At 41.5% G+C, this 24,941-nt stretch overlaps 2 protein-coding genes across 7 annotated transcripts; one reads left to right on the top strand and one right to left on the bottom strand.

Moving 5' to 3' along the window:
• Positions 1-4,996, top strand: gorasp2 (golgi reassembly stacking protein 2). The gene is made up of 10 exons (XM_026148810.2): positions 1-191; positions 917-997; positions 1,106-1,309; positions 1,386-1,472; positions 1,565-1,695; positions 2,001-2,133; positions 2,399-2,525; positions 2,637-2,744; positions 3,115-3,237; positions 3,634-4,996. Exons 1-10 carry the CDS (start codon positions 129-131, stop codon positions 3,906-3,908), a joined length of 1,332 nt encoding a protein of 443 aa, XP_026004595.2. The 5' UTR covers positions 1-128; the 3' UTR covers positions 3,909-4,996.
• Positions 4,997-8,950: 3,954 nt separating this feature from the next.
• Positions 8,951-22,280, bottom strand: LOC113010032 (serine/threonine-protein kinase tousled-like 1-B). Of its 6 annotated transcripts, XM_026148808.2 has the most exons (22): positions 21,477-22,280; positions 19,513-19,634; positions 18,811-18,879; positions 18,607-18,645; positions 18,414-18,489; positions 18,278-18,321; positions 18,108-18,197; positions 17,780-17,860; positions 17,561-17,653; positions 17,045-17,155; positions 16,324-16,460; positions 15,904-16,095; positions 15,654-15,720; positions 15,404-15,501; positions 14,957-15,038; positions 14,765-14,856; positions 14,580-14,669; positions 13,608-13,777; positions 13,343-13,478; positions 12,062-12,173; positions 11,861-11,968; positions 8,951-10,630 (listed from the first exon to the last, which is right to left on the bottom strand). In XM_026148808.2, exons 1-22 carry the CDS (start codon positions 21,601-21,603, stop codon positions 10,481-10,483), a joined length of 2,286 nt encoding a protein of 761 aa, XP_026004593.1. In that variant the 5' UTR covers positions 21,604-22,280; the 3' UTR covers positions 8,951-10,480. The 6 variants fall into 6 exon arrangements, with proteins under 6 accessions (XP_026004593.1, XP_026004594.1, XP_080149359.1 ...); XM_026148809.2 differs by lacking the exon at positions 18,607-18,645; XM_080293233.1 differs by lacking the exon at positions 21,477-22,280 and having other exon boundaries at positions 18,108-18,191; positions 19,513-20,220.
• Between the last annotated feature and the right edge of the window lie 2,661 nt (positions 22,281-24,941).

Raw genomic sequence — 24,941 nt, 5'->3', positions numbered from 1 at the left:
CGCATGCGCATCAGTTCGCTTGTCGTTTGGCGACGTGTACCCGGTGAGTGGAAGTACTAAGGATTCTTAACTCGCTGGGTAACAAGCGGCCTTAAACCAAACTAAAAAGGCCTTAAAAGAGCAAAAGTATGGGTGGTTCGCAGAGTGTGGAGATACCGGGAGGAGGCTCCGAGGGATACCACGTCCTCCGGGTGAGTTTGTAGCTTCTATAGCCTGCTCTTAGCTCTTAGCTTAGCCTCCGGTCTGAGGCGAAGAATTCCCGGTTGTATGTGTTGACTTGAGGCCGGGGATGACTGCCGGGGCCTCCAGTCCAGCAAACCACCACGTCTGGGAAATGTGTAGTTTAAAGCTGTGTCAACCCAACACGCATCTTTAATCACGGTGTCTGTGTATGCCTGCTGCTCAGCTAGTTAAATATGCTTGCTGAAAGCAAAGAAACCGTAGGGCTAGTTGATGCTACGTCGCTAATTTGAATGACAGCTGCCAAGCTAGTTTTAGTAATAGACCCGTTATCAGACACTTATCTTGTGCACAGGGCTTTTTACCCTGTTTACATATGCTTAGCCTTTGATTAATCGACCAGTGAGCTAAAATGAGCGTTTAGTATTTGTCGTCCAGTAGTGGTAACAGTGATATCAAAATAGCAAACACAGAGGCTAGACTTGATAGCATGAGTGTAGGATGAGTAGGATTGACCCCCATCCTGATTATGGTTTTCACACAGTGGTATTTGTATACAGGGTAACTCAGATCAAAGGCTGATTTGACGTCTTTGTATCCTAGAAGTTGCTCATTTGTAAGCCAGTTGAGTCATGACTAGTTTGCATGTTGATCAGCGCGATTTATTTGGAGGAAACTTGAATTTCAATAAAGCATCACAGCCTAGCAGCTGAGGATATCCCTCATTTTCATACAGGTTCAAGAGAATTCGCCTGGGCACCGGGCAGGGCTGGAGCCTTTCTTTGACTTCATCGTCTCCATCAACAACACCAGACTGGTGAGAAAATGCAGCACTTGCAGCTGGCAGGATGAAATAAGAGCCTTATGGAAGGCTACAGTTCACCGTTGCCCCTTTCTCTACTTATGTTTGTTTCATTTTCTGCAGAACAAGGACAACGACACGTTAAAGGACTTGTTGAAAGCCCATGTCGAGAAACCAGTGAAGATGCTAGTTTACTCCTCAAAGACTCTGGAGCTGCGGGAGGCCACGGTGACCCCCAGCAACCTGTGGGGGGGTCAGGGCTTGCTCGGTGTCTCCATTCGCTTCTGCAGCTTTGAGGGAGCCAATGAGAACGTGTGGCATGTCCTGGTAGGTAGCCACAAAGGTTGTGTGTTGCATCATCTCCGTCTGTGTGATACAGCAGTAATTTTTCTATGTCTAATAGGAAGTGGAGCCTAATTCCCCAGCAGCCCTTGCTGGCTTGCGGCCACACACTGACTATATAATTGGAGCCGATACTGTTATGAATGAGGTTGGTTACCCATACTTATCTTGATTCTTGCTGCTTTCACTCAATGTTACTAGTTCCTGAAGATTTACCTTCTTGTCCTCCTGTTTCTGCAGTCCGAGGACCTCTTTTCTCTAATAGAGAGCCACGAGGGGAAGGGCCTGAAACTGTATGTGTACAACACAGACACTGACAACTGCAGAGAGGTTGTTATTACACCTAACACTGCCTGGGGAGGAGAGGGCAGGTAATACACAGACTCCTGTTGGAATTTGTGTATTTTCAAAATAAGCGTCCTATTTATTTGCATCTGACATGATTAAAAATGGAAATGCATAAATATTATCAGCCAAGTAAGGTCAGCTATTTTTATTAATGATGATGTCCTTGAACAAATGAGCCAAAATGAGAATAAATAAAAAGGCCGATTTAAATCTCTTTTTAAAACATGAGCATAAAGGTGGTAAATTAAAGGTCTCAGACCAGGTGGATGTCAAATGATTTTCACTGGGGAACACTTTAGATTCTCAGTGTTCTTTTCCCCTTCTCTAGCCTTGGCTGTGGGATCGGCTATGGATACCTCCACAGGATTCCCACCCGGCCGTTTGAGGAGGGGAAGAAGATCAGTTTCCCTGGAACTTCTTCCAGTGAGCCTGTCAGTCCACTGAAAGACGGATTTACTGAGGTCAGAATGTACACATTTATTTAAAAAAACAGGGCAGTTTAAAGCTGCTTAAGTATGACTCTGTTGAAACTTTTTGTACCTGTGTCTTGGAGTTTGTGGGGCTATAAATCGATACCCACTATCAATCGCTTAAATTACTTGGTCTATGTGCAGGTACGGCATTGGAAGGGTTTGAGTGTTTGTTTTCATTTAGCATGCACACAGCCTGTTGGAGAGAACAGTTATGTTTTTCAATAGATTCAATGAAAATGTCTACCTTCTGCAGGTGCAACTTTCAGCAGTCACCCCTTCTCCTGCTGCACCTGCAGTTCCCTCTGGCCTTGAAGGGTCACTGTCTGCCCTGTCAATCAGCTCCTCAGCCCCACCCACCATGCCCAGCGAGCTGCAGACAGGTATGTCTGCACTTTCACTCACAGACGTTTGTTAAATCCACCAGTTTTAAGTTTGATACACGGCAGGAATATTCTCATCTAATGTTTAATGTCTCTCTTCTTCCAATTCAGGTTTGCCTACAGTCCCTCTTCTGCCCACCTCCACTAACCCCTCACTCACCCCTCTGCCTCCGCTGAATCCTGCCACTGCCGGCTTGAACCCAGCCACCACGCTACCAGGTGATTTCAGCAAGGTTCACACCCTTCCTCAATAAAGACACAAGTCTTTGTGTACACATTACACACATTCAGTGAACATATTCATGTTGACGTTTCCCACACTCAGAATGACTTTCCTTTACAAAGCCTCATCAACTACCCCCTGCCCTTTCTTCTCCCCTGAGCCTTCTTTTTTTTGCTCACATCAGTGACAATGGTGCTTTGTTATTTCTTTTGTTTTTTTTAGTTGTGATTTGTGCCTAGTTTTACCTTTTAGAGTGGTTTACTGCATTAAAGCTGCACGCATTCTGAAGAGCAGTGTACATAAGACTGAGGAAGTCTAAGAACATGAATGATTATGGTGGTTGTGTGGATGTGTTTGCATTTCTAGGTCTGATACCCCTCCCAGGTAGCTTAACAGCGCTCCCTAACCTTCCCAACCTGCCAGTCCTAGATCTCAGTGGTGTGTCACTAGCAGGCGGCAGCACCTTACAGCCACCAGCAGGGATGACAGGTGGGTAATGAAGACTTTACTCCAGTCTTTGCTTTTAAGCTTATGGAATAAAGGATCAGTTTAGTTTTTGAAAATGAAATATTATTTAATTACTACCAAACCAGGGAAGAAGTCTTGTGGGTAAACTGCTTCAAGTCTGTTCAGTGAGCAAAACGCACTGTTGCATTTAGGCAGCTGAGTGTGATCAGGAGATGGTTTGTAGTCAGATCGTGATGGTAAAAACATGTTCATGCCAGCGTGTGTTGTGACCCTTTATTTCTCCAAATCTCTACAGAGCAGCTAAAAAGAAGGTGAAGTGAAAATGTTCTGTGTTTGAAAAGTTAACTTGAGTTAAAAAAAAAAAAAACTAACATGAAGGAGGCACCTCAGTTATCCTCTCTTATCTGTCTTCAACAGTCCCATCTCTGGCTCCACTCCCACCCCTGAACCTTTCAAACCTGGCCACGTTGCCTCCTCTGCCCACCATGCTGCCCTCCCAGCTGCCTCCTGTCCTCTCTCAGGGTTTGACTCCCATGTTGCCAACTTCCACTGCCGCCCCTCCAGCTTCAGTTACTGTCACAGCAGCACACATGATTAATCCAGCCACCGAAGCCACAGCCCCCACAGAGGCAGGATCCACGAGCACCACGGAATCTCCAGCACCTACGGAAACAACACTAACGTCGTCATAACGTGGGAAATATGACTCCACTTCCCGTCAAACTTAAACACACCTGGTTTGGCTTATCCTTCCATCTGTCATTCTCCGTGTTTTCTATTTATTTGGCTAAGAGTGAACAGACGCATCAGTTCAGACACAGAGGTCAGCATGCTCACGGGCAAGGAAGCTTGTGTGGATGCAGAGAACGGAAAGCGCCTGTAGACTGGTCTGACTGCTGTGTCTGTATTCCCTGATGGCCATAACGCAGAGGAACTGTTAGCACTGCAGCTTGCCTAAGCTACTGCTTGCGGAAGATGAAGTCTACTCATTCATTTGTAGTTTACTTTTCACTTCTGCAGTTAGACAAGGCAAAGACCTCTGAGATTTCCGCCTTTCTTGTATGGAAAACCTCTCTGTTTAAGTTTTATATAACAATTTATGTTAATGGATCTGGATGATAAACACAGTTTATTGAATTGCCAACATAATAAAGATAAAAACCGGGATTACAGCTGGAAGTAAGATGTTAAATGAATTAGTCCAGTCCAGAATGGAACTCACCATACTGGAAGAAATCAGACCATAAACCCAAGAAAAGAAATGTTTGTGCTGCTGAATAAACAAGTAAACAAATCCTGAGTGTGATCAACCAACAATTTCCTGTATCTTTTTTTTCTTATTAGTTAATAGAACCACCAGTCAGTAGATTAATTTGAGTCATATGTATTCATTTTTTGTTGCTGTATGTCTCCACCCAATGAATGAATCTGCATTATTTTGCACCACCTTTGTGTTTTAAAATTTATTCCCCTTGTGTGTCTCCTTGTATATCCAAAATCTGTACTTCATACCATCTCAACAACACCGAGAACAGTGAGAGCCCGAAGGCCGTGCCAGAGGATACAGAGGTTTACAGAAACACGAGCTACTGAGTAGAGTGTGCACTTGCTGCTGGATACATTAAACTTGTGAGAGGTTTTTAATGCAGAGCATATCTCCTGGCATGGTCTGAGTGGAGTGGCAGAGCTGCAGTATGGCCACAAGGTGTCACTGTAACAGAACTTTCTGAGAATATCTGCAGTATGTACAGGGCACGCAATAAAGCCAAATTAATTTTAACAGCTGCCTTTGTGTGTCAATTTATGTTGTGCAATGTTTGTTGCTACTAGTGAAAGCTACTTTGCACTTTCAATGTCCCAGATAGACAAAAACAACATGATGAAGATGGCCAAAAAGAAAATACAAGAACAAACAAGGTATTATGGAAAACTGGTGCAGCAGGGCTTGTGTATGGGAAGCTAGAAGATTCAATATTCTGCATCTAAGCAGCATTTCAGAAACCCACAGAATAAATATTTGGGGAACAAAAGAAATTTACATCTGCCTAATAATTCAGTTGTAAAGCAAACATATACGAGGTGCTAAAGATTGCAGTCACCAGAAAACATGTCTTTCAAAATTTGATACACTTTTTCATAATTTTTAGACAACACCTGATCATCGAAACAGTTTTCACATCATACACACAACCTGGAAAAAAACAAACAAAAAAAACACTACTTCTAGTTCATCACACACCTCATCAGAAAATAAAAAATGTGAAGTCTGCTCAGCCTTGTGTGGTCGTGTCACAGTGATCAAACAGTCTTTTTCATATTTCAAAAATGTGAAACATCTGTATACAGTAAACATTAAAGATTCTCCTATTAACACTGTACTCTTTAATAGCAGAAAACGTTATGGTGACCGCTGGGAATCTGATGTGATTGGGTTGTACTTTTTATCCCACTTTTCTCATTTTCATTTGAAAAACAAGACAAAAGCACGGTCCTTCCAGAAGCAAGTCTTACCACTCAGCAACTGTTCTGAAACACCTCTGGACAGTTATGTTGAAGCATGACTTAAATTAGCTTTAATTCAGTTATGGAGACATAAAAACAGAACATTTTTAACAGAGCTCACCGGCAGACCAACATCATCAGGCTATACCAGCTGTTTGCTGATCTATCTGTATCGCCCTTTATAAGCATTTAAAAGTGAAAAGATAAAAAGAAAGGTGTTGATGTTGCACAGTTTGTTCAGTGCAACTGGTATCAGTGTTAAAACTGTATAAGTTGGGCTCTAGTATTAAATCTCCAATCAAAATGCTTAAAAACAAAACACACACAGACACACAAAACTTGCTAATTGCATCAAAATGAAGTTTTAAAAACCTTTTCCACCTTTTTCAAACATCTACTGGTTCAAAATGTTCCTGTAAATTCTTCAAATAGCACCTCTCCTTCTGATAATATACATGTTGAATATGCATTGCATTGCTGGTCTCATAAGACTGCAATCTCATTTGTTTACACATTTTACAGTCTTGTGCAACGTAATTATAAGAATTAAATTTAAAACATCTTTACTAGAGCAATGCATGTGTCTTATAAGACTTGCAAACACTTGGTATTGGGAGGGGAAATGGAAAATTCTTCTAAATGAAAACACGTCTGTGAAAAAAATGGATACATCAACAAGTTACATTTCTGCTGAAATTTTTTAAAAACATCTATAAAACATCCCTCCTCTTAAGTTCTTGATGTTGATCTTCAATTCGCCTTTGAGTCTGTGCGTTCTGATCCAGCTCATACCATCACACCATGAGCCACAAGTGTGAGCAACCTTGATTCATGTGAAAGGAAGAAAAGAAAACATCCATACTGTAAAAATATTTTGATTCTGCCACCTGTGGTTTCTGTTGTGTATCACAAGTACAAAATGTGTTGCAGTGAGTAAGAATGTGGTTAGTTTTGCAAAAGGAGCACATGAGCTTGGGGAATTGTAAGTAAACAGAGGATAATTATTAAAGGCTTTGCTAAAAGAGAGACTGACTGAATAAATAGGCTCAGGCTACAACATTTCCTATAGATAATGAGAAATTTGTGTTTGAGAAATGCAGAAAAAAGCTTTAATAAAAGCCTGAAAGTGAACAAAAACTCCAAATGTGTGAAAATAATGGCAAAAAAACAAAGTGAATTGAACTTCCTCCAGGTCCTTAATTAGGGGGAAATGACATCAGTGGTTATAGACGCTGCAGATGTATGTATACTGGTATAATACTCATACCTAAAATACTTATATTTTTAATATATATAAGCAATCACATACCCTATTCTTATGTGTAGTGATTACTAAAAACCTATTTTTGGCATTTAAAAGCGACTGTAGTTAGAAGTGACAGTAATTGTGGAGTGGAAAAGAGATCCTGCACATGCTTGAAACTTACCGAGCTGGAGGTTTATAAAAGGCAACGATACACAAACAGAGCTAATAAATCTGATGAAGGACAGCATGTTCTGTCTTTGTGGATACACACACTTTTTAGTTCTGTATGTTCAGTTTTATGCACCTCCCCCACTGATGCTGGGCGCCAAGATTAACCTAAGACATTCTCTAATTAACCTTGTAAAATTCAAACTGATGGCCTTCAAAATAAATTGTATGAATAAAATATCCATATTACTACAATCCTTTCTTCCCTCCATACCTTTTAACCACATTCAGGTGAGATTGTAATTGCACACTGTAACACAAGCCTGCTACAGCATTAAAATACACTCACCGGCCACTGTGTCGGGTACCCCATGTCACCTGCTTCTTTATCGGTTTTCTGCATTTTATCGGGGGGGAATCATATTTGAGAACTCCAAAATCTTGTATTGTCCTACAATTGAACTGTAGGATTGAAATTTTGAAACAAAACTGAATTGTCAGAGGTCAGAGGATAATGGACAGGCTGCTTTGTGCCGATGAGGAAGTCAGATAACCACAGGTATGCAGAGAAGCGTCTTTAAGCACACAAAACACAGAACCCGGAGGCAGATGAGCTACAGCAGAAGAAGAACACACCAGGTGTCACTCCTGTCAGCTAAGAACAGGAAACTAAAACTTCACACGTGGCTTACCAAAACTGCGAAGCAGAAAACTGCAAACACACTGCCCAGTCAGAAGAGCCTTGATTTCTGTTGCGACGTTCGGATGATAGGCTCTCAATTTGGCATAAAAAACATGAACGCATGGGTCCATCCTGCCTTGTACCAGCAGTTCGGACTCAGTATCGACTGCTGAGTCAATACTTGCCTGTATATCATTACTGACCATGTTCATCCCTTTTATTACCAGTGTATCCATCGTGCCTGTATAACACACGTCGCAAAACTCAATCATCTCAAACTGGTTTCTTGAACATGACAAGCGTGGTGGAACAGGACATCGTCATCTTGGATTTCAGCCAATAAATCTGCTGCAGCTGTGATGTCATCATGTTAATGTGGACCAGAATCTCTGAGGAATGTTTCCAGCACCTTGTCAAATCCATGCCACAAAGACTTAGGGAAGTTCTTAAGGAAAAACTGTCTCCATTAGTGTAACTAATGAAGTGACTACCAAGTTTTTATATCTATCCATCTATCTATAGCTACGCATACATAAATATAAATATCGCACTTTCTTTGGCAATTACCACATGGGTGTTATCGCCTTCCTCCAGTCTCCATCTTGTTGCACTTCCACCAAAGTTACATAACCCTCCACAGGAAATATGGGTCGCACAGCAGGAACTAGTTCTTGTAGGGCAATCTTTTAACGACGAAGCCTAGCATCAGATTCCAAACATGATATGGCTTTTACTTTACTAATGGATGTATTTCTATTAAAACATGTTTTGCTGTGTGTACCTGATATTTCACACCGTTCTGTTCAGCAGATGAAAACAGAGGGCGGTGTGTTTGTTTCTTTTATTAAACTTGAAACTTGTTATTCCACTTCCTCACTTGCTTTCACTTTCACACAAGCCATGGGAGCTCCACTCCTGCACTTTAATGCTCTTGTAATGTTTCTGAATTGATGTTGAGTTTCTCTGTTTGTTTTTTACCCATATGACAGCTAACATTTCAACAATCAATTCAGGATAAATGTTTAAATTAAAGCATTATTTTTATCAATCCCCTTATCACTTGCGGCACATAAAATTCTTACCAATCCGGGATCCACGTTGCCTACATTTGTGAGGGCTTAAAAGGCACAAAACCATACAGGTAAGTGTTTTATTTAGACAATGACAACATTTGGATATATCCACTCAAACTCTAGCCGCAGTAAATCTTGCTGCAACCGCAGCCAACCTGGAGCGTGCACACTTCTGCTGGCATGAACATTTCTCACTACACAGCGCACTGGGCCTTTGCTCTATAGGTCTGTCGGACTTTTACATCAAAATAATCAAAAAAAGTTTTGTGGGTGGGAAATAGACCAAAAAAAACAAAAACACAGAGGCTGAATGTTGGTGGCAGAAGAATGTGTTGCATTCCCTTGAACAGCACAGCGGGCGTCTTATTTTATAAGAACAAACAAAAAAATCCTCTTAACACAGTTCAAGTATGCACATATGCGAGGTGAAAATCATTCACAGACGTGTTACAAACTAAAAGCGACACTTATAGCAGCAAACTGAGAACAGCTTTCAGGAGGAGATACAAATTAAATGGAGCTAAGTGGTAGCAAGGAAAAGCCTCAATATTATTGATCTGCTAATGATTGACGTCTCCTGCACGCGAAATCTACAACCAATTCTGCGTCCTGATGACAGCAACAGCTGATCCAGCCCCCCGCCCCCTCTTCTTCAGGAGAGCTGGCGGGCGGGCGGGGGGTACAACATGACGGATTTTTTTACCTGAACAAAAAACGATTAAGACAGATTCACAGATCCACTTCCTGTAGACCTCAATTATGTTGTAAAGCAACAAAAAGGAGGATAAAAAAAAAAAAAAGTAAATGGAAGTGGAATTTGATGAAGCGGGAATAAAGCCCACATTGCAGTGCTAAAAGCCAGCTAGGAGACCAGATGAAGGTAATCTGGATTGGAAACGCAAACTGAATCCAGAAATATGTAATTTTTTTCCTTTTTTTTTTGTTTTTAAACATCAAGTCTGATAAAGGTTACGTGGTCACTTCAGAGTCCTCGTCTCAGATCACTTTTTAAGTTAATCCCTGTGGGGTGCAGATAGGAGGCTACAGGTAAAGTCATTCGGGCGTCTCATTAAAATGAATTGCAGGTCGCCTCAAACACCGGTGCCTCCTCTGCGTGTCCGTTAACCCCCATCTTCTGACCCCTGCTGGTCAGCGCCCTCATTAGCATCGAGACTGTAACTGCAGCGTTATGTTGACGTGAGTTTTAGCCACCTCATGAGGTGTTTTATTACGTGCGTGTGTCTACATGTAGATGTATATAGAGCTACGAGAAGGGAGCAGGTCATTTAATGTCTTTTAAGGAGTTAATTCCTTAAACAAATCCTCTAGATTCATCGTCGTCGTCTGCTTTCCGCTCTTCTCCCCATCTATTCCTTCGCTTTATGCTCCGTCTCCTCTCTCACGTAATTGAGTTCAAGAGCATGATCAGCCTTTACTTCCTCTCATTTTTCCATCTTTTCTCCTGTTCTGTTGCTAATGTATCCATTTTAGCAACAGCTCAGGTGGAGAAAAAGAAAAAACAAAGATCCACATCTACTAATCGATGAACATTCCTGCCTCAAGACTGGCCAGACGGTCCCATCAGAATGTTAGTCAGTAGGTGGGAAGAGATGAGGCGGAGGGCTGCAGAGAGCCGGAGGAGTTTGAGCGTCTCATGTGAGGGAGGAGGTAGGTGTCCGAGCACAGCTGGTGAACGTCGTACCTATCCTCCTTGCGATAGGCCAGACAGCGGCGGATAAACGCCTGCAGAGCACAAAAGAGCACAAATTAAAATGATAGGAGACATATGCTACTCTACCTTTTGTTACTGTTTGCCACTAATTTAGATCCTATTTATGAAAAGGCAATATTATCAGCTGCTTCTCCAGTAAGTCTCTCACAGGTGAACTGCGGGTGGCTGGGTATTCTTATTCTGCTTTTAACATTTCTCCACCAGCTATAGGCTCTCATTTGAGTGTCACTCCAGCTTGCAGCAAATTTTCAGGCCAGAACACAGACTACTGTCAGCTACTTCAGCTCTGAAATTTGTAGTCGGAGTCTAGTGTAGGACGAGATCCTCTCTGGAGAAACAGCTGAATGATATCAGGGTAGGAAACAAGACGTGATAAAGGAAGGGGCGTAGCTAGCAGCTAGCTAAAGAAATACTAAAATGAATCATGTGTGTCTGGCTGTCCCACCCAACTAAAGTCGAGGAATAGGAAACTACTGGTTGCAGCTGACTCAGATGAACGAACATGTGTCAACGTGTCGCTGGACTGCCAAACTAAATCTCTGTTAATTATTAACACATTAGTGTGCAGCTGTAGCCAAAACTGCAACACAAGTCTCACCCTGCTTACGCTTAAAAAAAGAAAAAATCATCTTGAAATGTGAGAAACTAAAACCAGTGAACTTTTCTGATTTCTTTCACACCACAGACAAATAGGTCATTACATTTGTGTTAAAATAATATAGAAGTTTATCTCTTCAACTACACAAGGTTTGCCTCGATTTAATATCTCTAAATTTCGCCAGATGTGATTATTTACTGATGGACTGTTTCATGTCACTTTGGGTTTTACAGGATTTTGCATTACTGTCAAACAGCAGATCCATTTGTCAGGTATTGAATTACCTGCGCCCAAAACAGACGTCCCAGCATGGTTATTAAATCTATGGATATTCCTTTTAGATGGGTGTAAAATATAGAAGATTTTATCCACAGCGCCCTCTATTAACTCACCATTAAGATGCTATGTGGTTAAAGGTCATTAGGAGATGCCATTTACAGGCTACTTTTCAGTCCCGAGTTTCAGCTTTATTGCATTAATGTTGAAATATTGCATCACTATGAACATAATGTTCGTGCAATTTGAGATATCGAGCAACAGGAGTAAAACTAAGCGCAAGCAGCATCCATTTTATAGCAGCTGTATCAATAAAGGTGACGTAAATGCCCTCGTGTGTCTGTAAACGTGTCTGTGTGTGCGTTACCTTTGCCTCTGTGCTGGCCTGTGGTTTCGCTGGGAACTGGACCTCTGTGGCTTTGAGGATGGTGTTTTCCTGGAGGATGTCCTGCTGTGACTGATTGTGACCAAACGGCTGTAAAAACAAAACACAAGATTCAAATTCAAAATGTTCATGTCACTTCATCTGACATTGGATGTTGTGGTGCATGGTGTTACGATGCGGCACCTTGCGTCCATAGAGGCACTGGAAGAAGATCACTCCCACAGACCAGACATCCACCTTGTTGGAGATCTTAGGTGGTTCCTTCCCCACCACAAAGCACTCTGGAGGAAGGTACCTAAATACAAGATTAAGCAAACAGATTTTTAAAAAAAGGACATCGGCTATCAGATTAGAACTATATGACATTATCTTTAAAAAACTGAATTGAGCTGCTTCCATACGCGGGCAGGTCGGTAGAGGTGTGATCTCTCCTGGCACAATCTACACACTCAGACATACCACAACTACACACTTGCATACAGAGCACCAGCTGTTCGACAAGAGGCCAAAATTTGGGGCTTTGTGCATTTTTTTTGTGCTGCAAATTTATTTATAAATAAAACTATACGCTCTGACTTACAGAGGACTAAAAGTGCTAAAATGAATTTTCAATTTGTCTCATTAATCTCGACCAAACCAATTTGCTCAGGAAGACAAAACAGTAAAATCAATAAGACATCACTAGTCAGTTAGAACATAGGATAATTATATAACCATTCACTGAGTGGTGAGGGTCAACAGGGGTTTTGAAAATTGTGTGCCTGGAGCAGGCTTTCCTTAGTGGGTACGATGCATTTTGATCATTCGGTCAGTTAATAGCTGGCTTTCGCAATGCATTCTGGGATACCTGATGGTCCACATCACCACTCCCATCAGTCCATTATTTGAGACATATGCAAGGTAACCAATCAGACGTTGACGAGCTGTAGCGACAGTTTAAACGATTTCATGCTGCACTGCAGCACACGAATCAGGAAATAATTACAGTGAAATACTTCAATGTTTTTAGATAATAAACAAATATTTTCAATAATTATTGATAAATTTATTTATGATCTATTTATTTCCTTACTTTCAATTGAAATTCATTTCTGACACATTTACATAAATAAATACATCTGTGAATAATTATTTCGGCACTTTTAGCCCTCCACTGTTTCCTTCTATGCGATAGCATGCTGCATGTGACATCTTTGTTATTGTTCTTCTCATGTGGGTAAGTTCAGGACTGTAACCTGTCCAGATCCATACTTGACTCTATACCTACCATATTTCAGTCACAATTCACCGTACAGCTTATTAGTAGCGCAGAGACACAATTTATACACGACATACGCCCACAGATTTAGTGCGCTGTCTCTTTCAGGTAATCTGCAATCATGGGTTTAACCTGTCTGTCAGTCTGGGAAGAGTATTAGCGTGTGTGTGTGTGTGTGTGTGTGTGTGTGTGTGTGTGTGTGTTACCAGTAGGTGCCCGCTCCCTGTGATGTGAGATCCATGCCGTCAACACCATAGTTGTCATCGTCCATTATCTTGGACAGGCCAAAGTCTGTGATTTTGATTTCTCCACATGCTGTACCATCCACCAGCAAGATGTTACCTAATTGCCACAAACGCAGGAGATTCAGTAAGTGTTTAACAATCAGATATCCTGCTTTAACAGTGAAACACTAAAAATCGTTAGAGGAACAACAATTGACTTTGATTTCATGTCAAACAGGAGACTAACCAGGTTTCAGGTCGTAGTGGATGATGGGGGGTTTGATTTCATTGAGGTAGCGCAACGCGCTGACAATTTGCATGACAATGGAGCGTGCCTCTTTCTCTGACATTAGCTTGTTTTGTTTCAGGTAGAAGTCCAGGTCATTTCCTTCACAGAACTCTAACACCGTGCAGAACCTAACAAAGACACATGCACATGGTTACATACAGAGGAAAACAAACAAAAAAAACAACAACAAAAAAACCCGATGAACAAACAAGACGAGAACAGTCTTTGCAACTTCAGCTTGTCATCAGTTTAGTGATCCTTAAGTAGCTAGATACACTGATTAACCAGTATACCTTTCTCTCAGGAGATGGAAAGCCTAGAGGCTAAGAAGAGACATTTCCTTCCCCCATATGTAGGTCAGAGGTCAGGGTCAGGACTTTGTGCTATTTAATGAGACCGATCTCAGTTTCCAGCCATGTAAGCGAGCTGCTTAGTTATCCAAGGAACACTTTGCAAAGTCGGTACAATATGAGCAAGAGTAACCTCAGAAATATTTAAACTGTCTTTCTGGACAAACATATAATGCCCTCATTTAGGTATGTGAGACTGGCTGCCACTTCCTTTAAGCACCCTCCGAGTCTGGGTGACTACAGCTCATGTGCTGAGTTAACACCCACAGACAGAAGTTAAACCTTCAAAAAATAACATCCATTGTCAGAGCACGTTAACACTGAATCATACATTCCACTGTGATTTTCTAATCTGATACCACCCTGAACTGGAGCCTCGAGGCACAACACAAACAATTCATGCATTATTTGAATATTTACTGGGTTTGGTCTTTGAGAAGCTTCAACACTAACTAGTGTGCACCATGCTGGTTTGCAGCCATTAGAAAAAAAAGTTTTTAACACAGTGCTAAGAGAGGCGCATCCTGAGGATATGTGAACCCAGCAGGGCAGCAGCTGGCAGATGTCACAGGTCACTCACGTGTCAGTATCCAGGGAAAAATAGTCATACAGTTTGACTATTCTGGGATGGTCCAGCTGCTTGTGTATCCGGTACTCCCTGCATGCATGCCTAGAAGGGAAAATGTGTCAAAACAGCATGTGTAAATAGGGAAACATGTTGTCTTTGTGGACCTCAATTATTTTGTGTCTGTGGATGAGACCTACTTGTGGTAGTTCTCCTTTTTCTCCTCTCTCCAGTTCTTGTTGAGCTGGTGGATTTTAACAGCAGCATAGCGCTGCTCAAACAGGTCAAAGGCCTGCACGTGAAAGGAAAGCACACTCAGACATTTTGTCTGTAAACATACATACGCCCAAAGAGAAAACAGGAAAAGCGCAGTCCTTCCACAAAGACAATACCTTATAGACTTCACTGAAGCCGCCCCTGCCCAGCAGGTGCAACAGAAGGTACCTCTCATTCAGGGTGGGATGGTCTTTAAATCTGAGTGAGAAAGATGCTTAGTGAGCAAAAAAAAATTAACACAGCATAAAAAAATACTAACCATTCATACATTCAGGATGTGTGAAGTTTCTATTATATCATCTGCCTTGTGATACAGCAAGTTTCGGTGCCAATGAATGAGGAATTAACCTAATGAGTACACAGCTGCTCAAGGCAATCACCAACTTCTTTGTGATTTATATTCATTATGTGACCACTTGATGATTTTATTACACATTAATTTTGTTTTCATTCATCGGCTCTACTAAATGACCACTGTGGAAAATAATACTAACGCTCATCCACAGTCACGTCTTAACTGTCAGTAAACAAGATCCTTCAGCGGGGTTGCCGAGTACACTTACGCTGAGCTGTCCTCGTTGTTTATCCTCTTCAGCTCTCTGATATGAAGGTTCCTCACCCTCTCCAACCGCTCCAGCTCTGCTTGGATCTCTGCCTCCTCCTGGACAACCATGAAATTCAAACATTTTACAGTTTAAAAGCGTTTCACTCATAGTTATGGTCAAATTCTGCTTTTAGCAGAATTTTAACAATGTTTTCACAAACAGTTGGTTTATTAGCTGATGCTTTTTTTCCTTTTTTTTTAACACTCACCTTCTTCAGATGTCCAAGGCGGAGCTTAAAGATTTCCTCCTGCTCGTGGTACTCAGCGAGGGTCAGTCTGCCAAAACACATAGAAATCGAATTTTCCTAATTCCAAATGACACCACTGCTAACCACGGCTTTCAGTAACTTTAAAAAAATAAATATTCAAAAGTGAAAGTTAAAACTACCCATAGAAAACAATGAAGAGAAGTTTAGTATCATTCTCACAGACAGCATATACTTATTTCATTGTACTCACAGCTGGGGCAAGGAGGGTTTCAGGAAGGGGTCAGAATCGTTGCCGTTAACCACCTTCGTTTTGCGCTGCTTGGGCTCAGATGCGGAGGCCACAGAGAGGGAGGGAGCTGCAGGGTTTGGAGGCTTCCTCTTTGCCAGCAGCTTCCTTTGGCGCTCTATGTCCTCTCTCTGCTGGTTGATGCCCTCCTGCTGCCTGTGTAGAAAGAAAGGCACAAACAAGAAATGGATCATACGGCAAACACTAAGGCTGGATATAGACAACTCATCGCTGTTTATATTCTTGGCTGTGAAGTGAAGCTTGCACAGAAAAATCACTTGTGAAAAAAATGGTTTTTTTTCCACAAAGAATCCAAACACAGTCAACTATAAATAATAGTTGACTGTGTTTGATTTAAAAACAAAACAAAAAACAACACATCACTTGATCAGGTTCTGGAATGCGTATCCGTCAGTCCACTGCTCTGTGTAGGATGCTCCGTGTCTGACGGTGGTGAAGTGGCCGAGACGGAGGCGATCCTGCATGCTCTTCTCGCGACATGACTGCTTCTCCTGAGTGCTCTGTGGGCAAAAACAAAAAACACAACAAAAACAGGCAGGCACACAGTTAGAACAATGGCTCTGTTGTTGAAGTATCTTAGCTGAGGCTTGATACGGTTTTCAATTCAAGCTAAGGACTCTAGCAAAATATTCCAGTGATGAACCCTGATCAATTACCATGCAGACTAAAAGCAACGTTTAAATATTATGAAACAACACAACTCTGAACTAAGAGAGGTTGTTTAAACACCAAGTCCTTCCACCACTGTGATACTACATTTATCTCAGTGGAATCCAAATGAGAACAAGTGGCTGGTGAAGATGTTCAAAAACCTACCAACCGAAACACGCTTTTCTTTCTCTCAGCAGCTGTACAACCACAGCAAAGCTAAAACACCAGAGAACACTGGACTAAGAAATGTATTTTTCTTTAATGTCGTCACCTTTGCAAACAATAAGCTTCACGTTTACTCAGTAAACATTAGCTAATACATGGTAACACACTCCTGCATCATCTCCTCTTTCACATGTTAAAGAGAAACGATCAGCTTTAAATGTAGCATGTTGTTTTTTAGCCAAATGTATGTATGTGTATGAAAACACACCTTTTCTATGAGCAGCTTCTTGCTCATGGTGATGCACTTGTTGAGTCTCTCCTTGTATTTCTCCAGGAGTTTTTGCTGTTCATCAATCTGCCGTCGCAGGTCACAGTTAGCCTGTTAAAAAACAAAACAAAGAGGAACACAATGAAAGACTGTTTACATGTAATATAAACCTAGTGTGATTTTGAAAATCTTGGTCCACTACAATCATGCCTACTTGCCAATCAATCAACTGGACATGGCAACAAAAACCTTGACATATGGTCTAGATTATTTAAAATGATGCTAGCCAGCCAGACCAACAAGTTTAGTTTGGATCCATCTTCATGTAAACACTCAGTCAACATAAATGTTTTACAAGTCAGAGCCAGGCACTAAAGGCACTTCCTCTCCTTTGAAAGTAACCCTGAAGATTAAAGCATACTGGCCAACTGACTGATATGGAGACTACAGCCCCATGCGATCTGAACAGCCGTCCATCCTTCATCAACTGCTGATCAACACGGAGATCTAACTCACCCTGAGCAGGTCATCTATTCGCCCTTCTTTCTTTTCCAGGTCCAAACTTTTGTTGCTCTCCAGGGCAGCGAGTTTTAGGCCCGTCAGTTCAGTCTAAAAAAAGCCAAATAAACAGACACCAGTAAGAGACGACAACTGCCTGAATAAAAATTTAAAAAGAAGCAGAAGAAGAAGAAGGAAAAGGAAAAAAGCCTCATCATGTCAGTGTGTAATTCTTACCTGGACACATTTGCTTGAGGAAGCTTTGAGATTGTGCTCTCCAAAGCACAGACTAGTAGGTGAGGAGCTATTCTGCCGGATCTACGCACACAAAAGTTTTGTTATAAATATTAAATTTACAGACGTTTACTTGTACACAATGCCAATAATCGATCGAGTAAGTCTGATCCCTGAGCAAGACTTTTAGAGGACACATGCTTATTTGCAGCATCATATTGTTTTCTTAAAGTGTACTAGAGTAGCTTTGGAGAATTCACAGTGCTAAATAATCCTTATTTGGCTGACACTCGACTTTGGTGAAGCCCCAGTTCATCCCTCAAATACTCACGATGGAGCCTGGGGCAGAGTGTGAGTTCTGCGGAGAGCGGCGAACTGATGGGAGACCTCTGACTGGACTGGAACCATTTCCACCCTGGAACTTTGAACAGAGGATAAACTTAAGACTTAAGAAAGAGGTTCGAAATGATAAGAAGAAAGAGCAGTTTTTGTAATACTCACATCAAAATAGTCACTGATCTTGGGCCCACGTGTCGAGGTCTTTCCTGCAAAAACAGAACAAAACAGTTCAAATTCAATGTCAGCCATCAATAACCCCCCCCGAATCATGCTGCTTTAACGCAGACATCCACCATACCTTGACTACTCTCTGAATAGGTATCAGCTTTCCTTTTTCTCCCTCTGGACGACTCAGAGTGCTTCTTCTCCGGAGTCTGTAAATAGATATGAAACAAAAAAGAAAAGCATGAATCCCCTGTGTTTTATCTAACAAGGCAGGATCTTGTGGTGGTGTTCAGCAGGAAAGAGCAGCAGGAAGGAAGAGTACATACTGAGTAGGCAGGAGAGCTCCCTCTTTTCAAATCAGAGTTCTAGAAAGAGAAAAGAGGGAGAGGTGGAGGTAGCAGGAGAGGCAGAAAAGAAAGAGTGGGCAGTGCAAGGAAAACACTGACAATATGGCTATGCTTATAAGCACATATTACTGTGCATCTCTTTATTAAGTGGTGTAATATGCTCTGACTGTATGTGAGTTTCACCTCTGACTCTTTGTCACTAGATGATCCCAGACTTCCATAGCTGTGGTTAGAGGATTCATTAGCCAGACCCTATTCAGAGCAAGAATTCAAACACAGAGAACAAGAGAACAGTCAGCACAAGTCAGCTATTCAAGTTCTATAATGATCACTAAATGTAAACAGCAGTAAAACAAAAGCTGAAGGCAGGCGACGCGGCTGGCTCATCTGACAGGAATCTAGTCTCTGCAGTCCTAAGGTGTGTCACTTGGATCTCTTCCAAATCATGAACATTTCCAGGAACTATGACCTCCTTTTTAGGAAAACAGGAACTTTTTTGCCTGCTTTTCCACTAGCAGGAACACGTGTTTGATTTTTACTTCTGGGATTGTGACGTAGCGCTTTTTGGCAACTTCTGATCATGGTGGGAGTTAGCCATTGCTGCTTTAACTTCCGTAAAGCATGTTTTCTACAGCTAGCAAGTACCAATTGTCAACTAGATTGGATTGGCAGTTTTTTTCCCCTTACACACTCAAGCTAATTTCTCATGTAGCTCCTACAGTAGGGAAAAACAAAGGCATTTACAGCTCTGTAACGAGTCAAGAAACAAAGACACACAAAGGGAAATTTTCTGAAGAAGTTTTTGTGCACTAGCTAACTGTTTTTGAGCGAGACATATGAAAATGGAGGCTTTATTTATTTATCTCTTCTTCTGTACTGTGTTACCTTAGCACCGCCGCTCATGCTCCCAGTGCTGCCTCCCGTGTTGCCGCTGACAGCTCCTGTAAACCTGGCCTCCAGCAGCTCCTGTCTCCTGGGGTCCAGGCTGTGCAGCTCCTCCATTGGGCCTGGAATGACGACAAAAGCACAATACAGTGAGACGCTTATATTATCACCCATAATCGTGCTATACAGAATTAGAGCAGAACACACTGCTGTGAAAAAAAAAAGAATAAAAATACCCAAAAGGAATAAAAACGAGCGCAGGAAAATACATAAGCCGACAGTATCAGGGATGGGATGAGGAAAAATTAGAAGGAGAATAAAAATAGAAAAATGCATTTCATTCGACTGGGAAGGAGGCAGCCCTTCAAAAGACGTGTTTGCAATATATATGCTGGAAATTACAGCAGCTGAGTGACACTGTAAGTACAAACAGAAAGCATGGAGGTCATTTTACACCTAGAGAAATGGGACGAGAACAGACCGCGCTGGCTTGAGTCTGCCAACACAAAAATTGTCAGCTGGCCCATCTACAGTATTGTTTCTTTAAAAGTTAGCCTGTCACACATCCTCATTGCACTGTCCTCAAGCAGTTTAACATTTCAGGATTTCAGTACTTCTGAACATTTGCAGATGGAGGAAAAATAACAAGTTGCTACATCACTCAAAAAAGAAGCAGACGGCAGCAGTGTGTCTAATTGAAATGCTACACGTGTGCATCAGTTCTCCTCACCCTGTTGAGTATATATATATATATATATATATATATATATATATATATATATATATATATATATATATATATATATATATATATATATATATATATATATATATATATATATATATATATATATATACACATACACACACACATATATCTCACACACGCTCAGTCAGACTGGGCCTAGAACAACCAGTTTCCCAAGTGAGAGGAAGGCTGGTCTTCATACTCCCTGCTGTATGCTGCAAGTGTTTGTTTCCTTATTGGACATTTCCTGGCTGTCATCTTTACACAGCTTCTGGCACAGGGGCAAGCCTTAAAAGGCATAATGGACATTATGAAACCTTTGTGCAGTCAAACTGGGAGCACAACAAAATATCAATAGTGTGTAGGGTTATTTTAGGACAGACAACATTTGGGTTAAGTGATCTATAAAGCTAGACCTTCGTGTTGGGAGAATTATTTTGTCTATTTGGACATTATTGTTATTGGTCTTGCGTAAAAAAAATATTTTAATAAAAAAAATAGTCTTGAACACGTATCCTATATCGGTATGGTACCTATTACGCATATTTTGATACGCATATTCGGACTAACTTCGTAACATCGTCGCTGTCTCAGTAATTTTCCTCTGCCCTATAACTAATGGCCTTAGCTGGAAGAGTCTAAACGATTGCTGATATTTGCCCAGTTTTGTCACATTACATCCAGCAACTCCGAGTCACAAGTAAATAACATCACGTCAACAACATAGCAAAAGACGTGGAACAACAAATGCGCCCAAACTGGTTTAAAAAAGTGCAACCCACGGCCTGTTTGGCAGTTCAAAGTAGCGGGGTCATGCATTACAGCGCATTAATGGATGCATGCATAGCTGCGTTGTTTAATATTCCACTAGAAGCTGTTGACAGGATGTTACAAACTGCTACAAAAACACTGTTTTCGGATCGACGGCGATCGAGTGACAAGAGATCACGAAACATGACAGCGAAACAAAACGAAACAACAAGCTAGCACTGCCTTTGTGCAAACACGATAGCCCGTTGCTACTTAGACTGGCCATCAACTGAACTGACAGCTGACATTTGGCTTCCAATTCACGGCATCACTGAACTTGACATCCATTTTTTTTACTTGAACAAACGCTAGCTCGACACGGCCAAAATAATCCACTTCTCGGGGGGGAAAGAACGCACTTTGGGGAGAATGCGAGCGGGTCGTGCACTTGGGTGAGCTGGTGTACCTTCCTTGCTCTTTGCGGTCGCCGTTATTTGTGGTTGAGAAATCGTTGGGGACGAGGAGAGCTGCGACCAAGATGGCGTCGCCTCCAAACTTCCACCACCACTTCCACTGTTACTTTGGACACTCATGAAGCCACTTTACCGCCGTGAGGAGCCAGCGTACACACTGCCGTTCGCGGAAATCCCGAACTCGCGTTCATGGTTCTTGACACCTGCCGTCGCCAAACGGGCCGGTAAACGTGAGTAACTCCGTGGCTGCCGGAGTCGCTAGACGTCTCGCATTTTGTGCTCCGTGCGGGTCCTGCGGAGGAGCGGCTTCTTTCGAGACTCGTTGAAACCGATCCAACGTAACCTTTGCATGATGACCGCACGCGCGCCTGTCAGCATCCAGTTCGCGAGCGGAGCTTTGATTCTGGTAGGCGAGGCTATCGCGAGGCTCGCGCGCGCCTAGCTGCGCGGTGGGGGGATGGCGTGACACCGAAACAGACACTGATCTGGGATCATTTTACCCTCCTCCAAAGTAGCCCGAGGTTCACCGGAAGGCGCTGCTCAGCGTCGACCTGAGAACAGCTCCTTGTTTTGGTGAAAACAACAAGCACCCAAAAAAAAATGGCCGAAAGTTCGTGTCTGCTTAGATAGAAGGAAGGGAAAGATAAACGCGCAGTAGGCTTTATGTACACACATAGTCATACAAACTGACTTTATGTTCGTAGATATGCGCACTACTGTAAGTAGTACGTACAGTGTGCCAGTTTAATTAGGCAGCAGGGAGTGAGCGTGTGGGTCTGTGTGATGACTGAGTAAATGTGTTACAGTAGGCAGGGCTGTGGTCTTGATATACTGTTGTTTCAGTCTTGAACTAAAAGTTGCGGGGAGGAGGAGGGAAGGAAGGTATGGGGGGGTGCAGGTGGTGGGAGGATAGTGATGTGGTCTGGGCTATAAGGTCTTTTGTTCCAAAATTGGTGCAGTGCATCAAAATGCCTTTGCTGTGTTGTAAGGCAGCACACACACACAAAACTCTCTAACATTTAACTGTCTGGCCTACATCTCCCTCGGATTCCTGTCTAATACATTTATGTAACCTCGACATGTGCAGCTGGGAGTCAACGACTGTGCGGGGAAGCTTCCTAATCCCTAATATTTTTAGTGTTTTTAATCTTACGGGTTCAGATAAACATTCAAAGTGATAGTAAACACACCGCAAAACGGATTTTGTGTCTGTCAAACCCAGCTTCCCCTTGCAGTCATATTGCATCAGGCAACAGACGGAGCCACAAATGATCATACTGCACCTCATATGCACCTGCCCATGGTAACCTGATTTTTTTTTTGTCACATGGTTTCCATGGTAACAGAGCAATCGTCTTGACAGGCAATCAGGAGGTTGTATAAGCAGTGTACTACATTACGCTACACTATGTATGTACACACACACAGAGTCACTCAGCCGTTATGATGTAATTCCAGGTATGAAACTGGAGTTGTGTTATGAGGAAAGGGCTGACGGCAAGCTGATATTCAAGAAGCAGCCACGACATTCCAGGAGCATCAAATGCCTGATGGAAAACCGGGAGTGTTGGCTGACATTTTACAAACTGCCTCCGGCTTGCCTATACTGCACACAGCTAAGGCCTGCAACAATAATGGCCTTTCAGAAAATAAGAAAAGTTTGACAAAGCAGAGGAAGTGAAGCGGAAAAGAAGTAGCCGCACAGTTGCAAAGGTATGACTTTTTATAACAGCTCTGGCATCCAACAGTTCAACGGTTAAAAATAAAAAAATATAAAACAAACAATTTTCTGTTTAAAGTATTTCAATTATTTTCAAGCATAGAAAAACTCGATCAATTATAAGAAAATAAAGAAACATTTAAAATACCTTGATACACGTTCAAAGTCCAGATAAAAGTAAGACAATTTAGGATGCAGTCCATGCCAACATCCTTCTTTCCTTATATCATTTTATGATATATGAATCAATCCAGTAATAAAAAAGCAGGTAGACTTGGAATAAAAATTAATGTACCTATGTATTGAAAATATTGAAATATAGTATTAGTAAATATATGCATCTGCAGTTATGTAGCATACTGTAGGCGACTACTCAATAAGGCTAAAAGTAGTAACAAATATGCTCATCAGAATATTTACAAGACAATCAAGAATCCTTCTGAAAAGGGAAAAACTTTCAAATCTCGCATCGTATGAAGATGACCATACCTCATGGACTAAAATGATTAGTTTAACTACAGATTCAAGAGACATTAGAAATAGTAAAAAAGTAATAGTAGAATCATATGAATAAAGTTTACTCTATAATACAATCTCAAATGAACAACATCACACAACATTATTATAATGAGTTATTATTTATTTAACATTAAATAAGCCAAAATGCAGTGTGTGGAAACACTAAGCACACCCTTACTGCTTTTATAGGAATTAAGAGGGTAAGTAGCAGCTAAGTGCTGCTAATAAAATGTACTTGATTCCTCAGAAAGTGCTGGCACCTCTGTAGAAAACACCTCATACCAACTGTGATGCACGGTGGAGGAGGGGTGATGATTTGGGCTTTACATCATGAGCTCATCTGTATACCAAAGTATTCTAGAGTCAGATGTGTGGCCTTATGTCCGACATCTAAAGCTTAGCCAAAACTGGGTCACGCAGCAGGACAATGATCCCAAGTATAGCAGCAAATCTACCACAGAACCACCGAAGAAAGAAAAGAATTAAGGTGTAGCAATGGCCCAGTCGAAGTGCAGACCTCAGCCTGATTGAAATGTTGTGGCGGGACTCTGAGGTGTGCATAAATGACTGCTTGAAAACTTTACTGAGCTGAAGTAATGCTTTAAAAAAAGAGTGAAGCAAAGTTCCTCTACAGTGATGTGAAAAACTGATAAAATAATATGGAATACAATTACTTTGGGTTATTAAGTTATTGGTAGTGTTGTTATACAAGTTACTGAATCACAGGCTGTCATAGTTTTTCATGCACTGCTTCTGCATTTAGCTTTTTGTTAAATAATAATAGTAATAATAATGACACAGTATAATATGTCATTATTACCTAACCATACTGACCTAACTTTAAGACCTAGCAAGGACTGAATGTCTCGATCAGTAAAGAATAGTTTATCAGTTAGTTTTTTCCCTCCCTTAACAACAATCTGGTCTATTTTAGGCCACAGGCTTATTATAATGTTCTGGTTTGTTGCATAAAACACTACAAAGCATGTGAAGATTAACAGTTTGTTAACATGAATTTCACATATCCTAAACGTATTAATGAAAATGGAAAATACTTCCATGCACAAGGGTTCCTGTTTGTGAAAAGGGAGCTGCGTTTTAATGCAAGTGCACATATTTCTTGGTGAAAAGTGGGTTTTTAAAAATGTTTTATTTTGAAACTGATGGGAATGTGCGCTAAAAAAAGCTGTGTTTTAAAATGCAAGACATAAGAAGCAGC

The sequence above is a fragment of the Astatotilapia calliptera genome, chromosome 18 (genome assembly GCF_964374335.1).
Source record: "Astatotilapia calliptera chromosome 18, fAstCal68.1, whole genome shotgun sequence".
Classification (NCBI taxonomy): domain Eukaryota; kingdom Metazoa; phylum Chordata; class Actinopteri; order Cichliformes; family Cichlidae; genus Astatotilapia; species Astatotilapia calliptera.
Note: the sequence above shows the minus strand (reverse complement) of the source record. Positions and strands in the feature narration are given on the sequence as shown.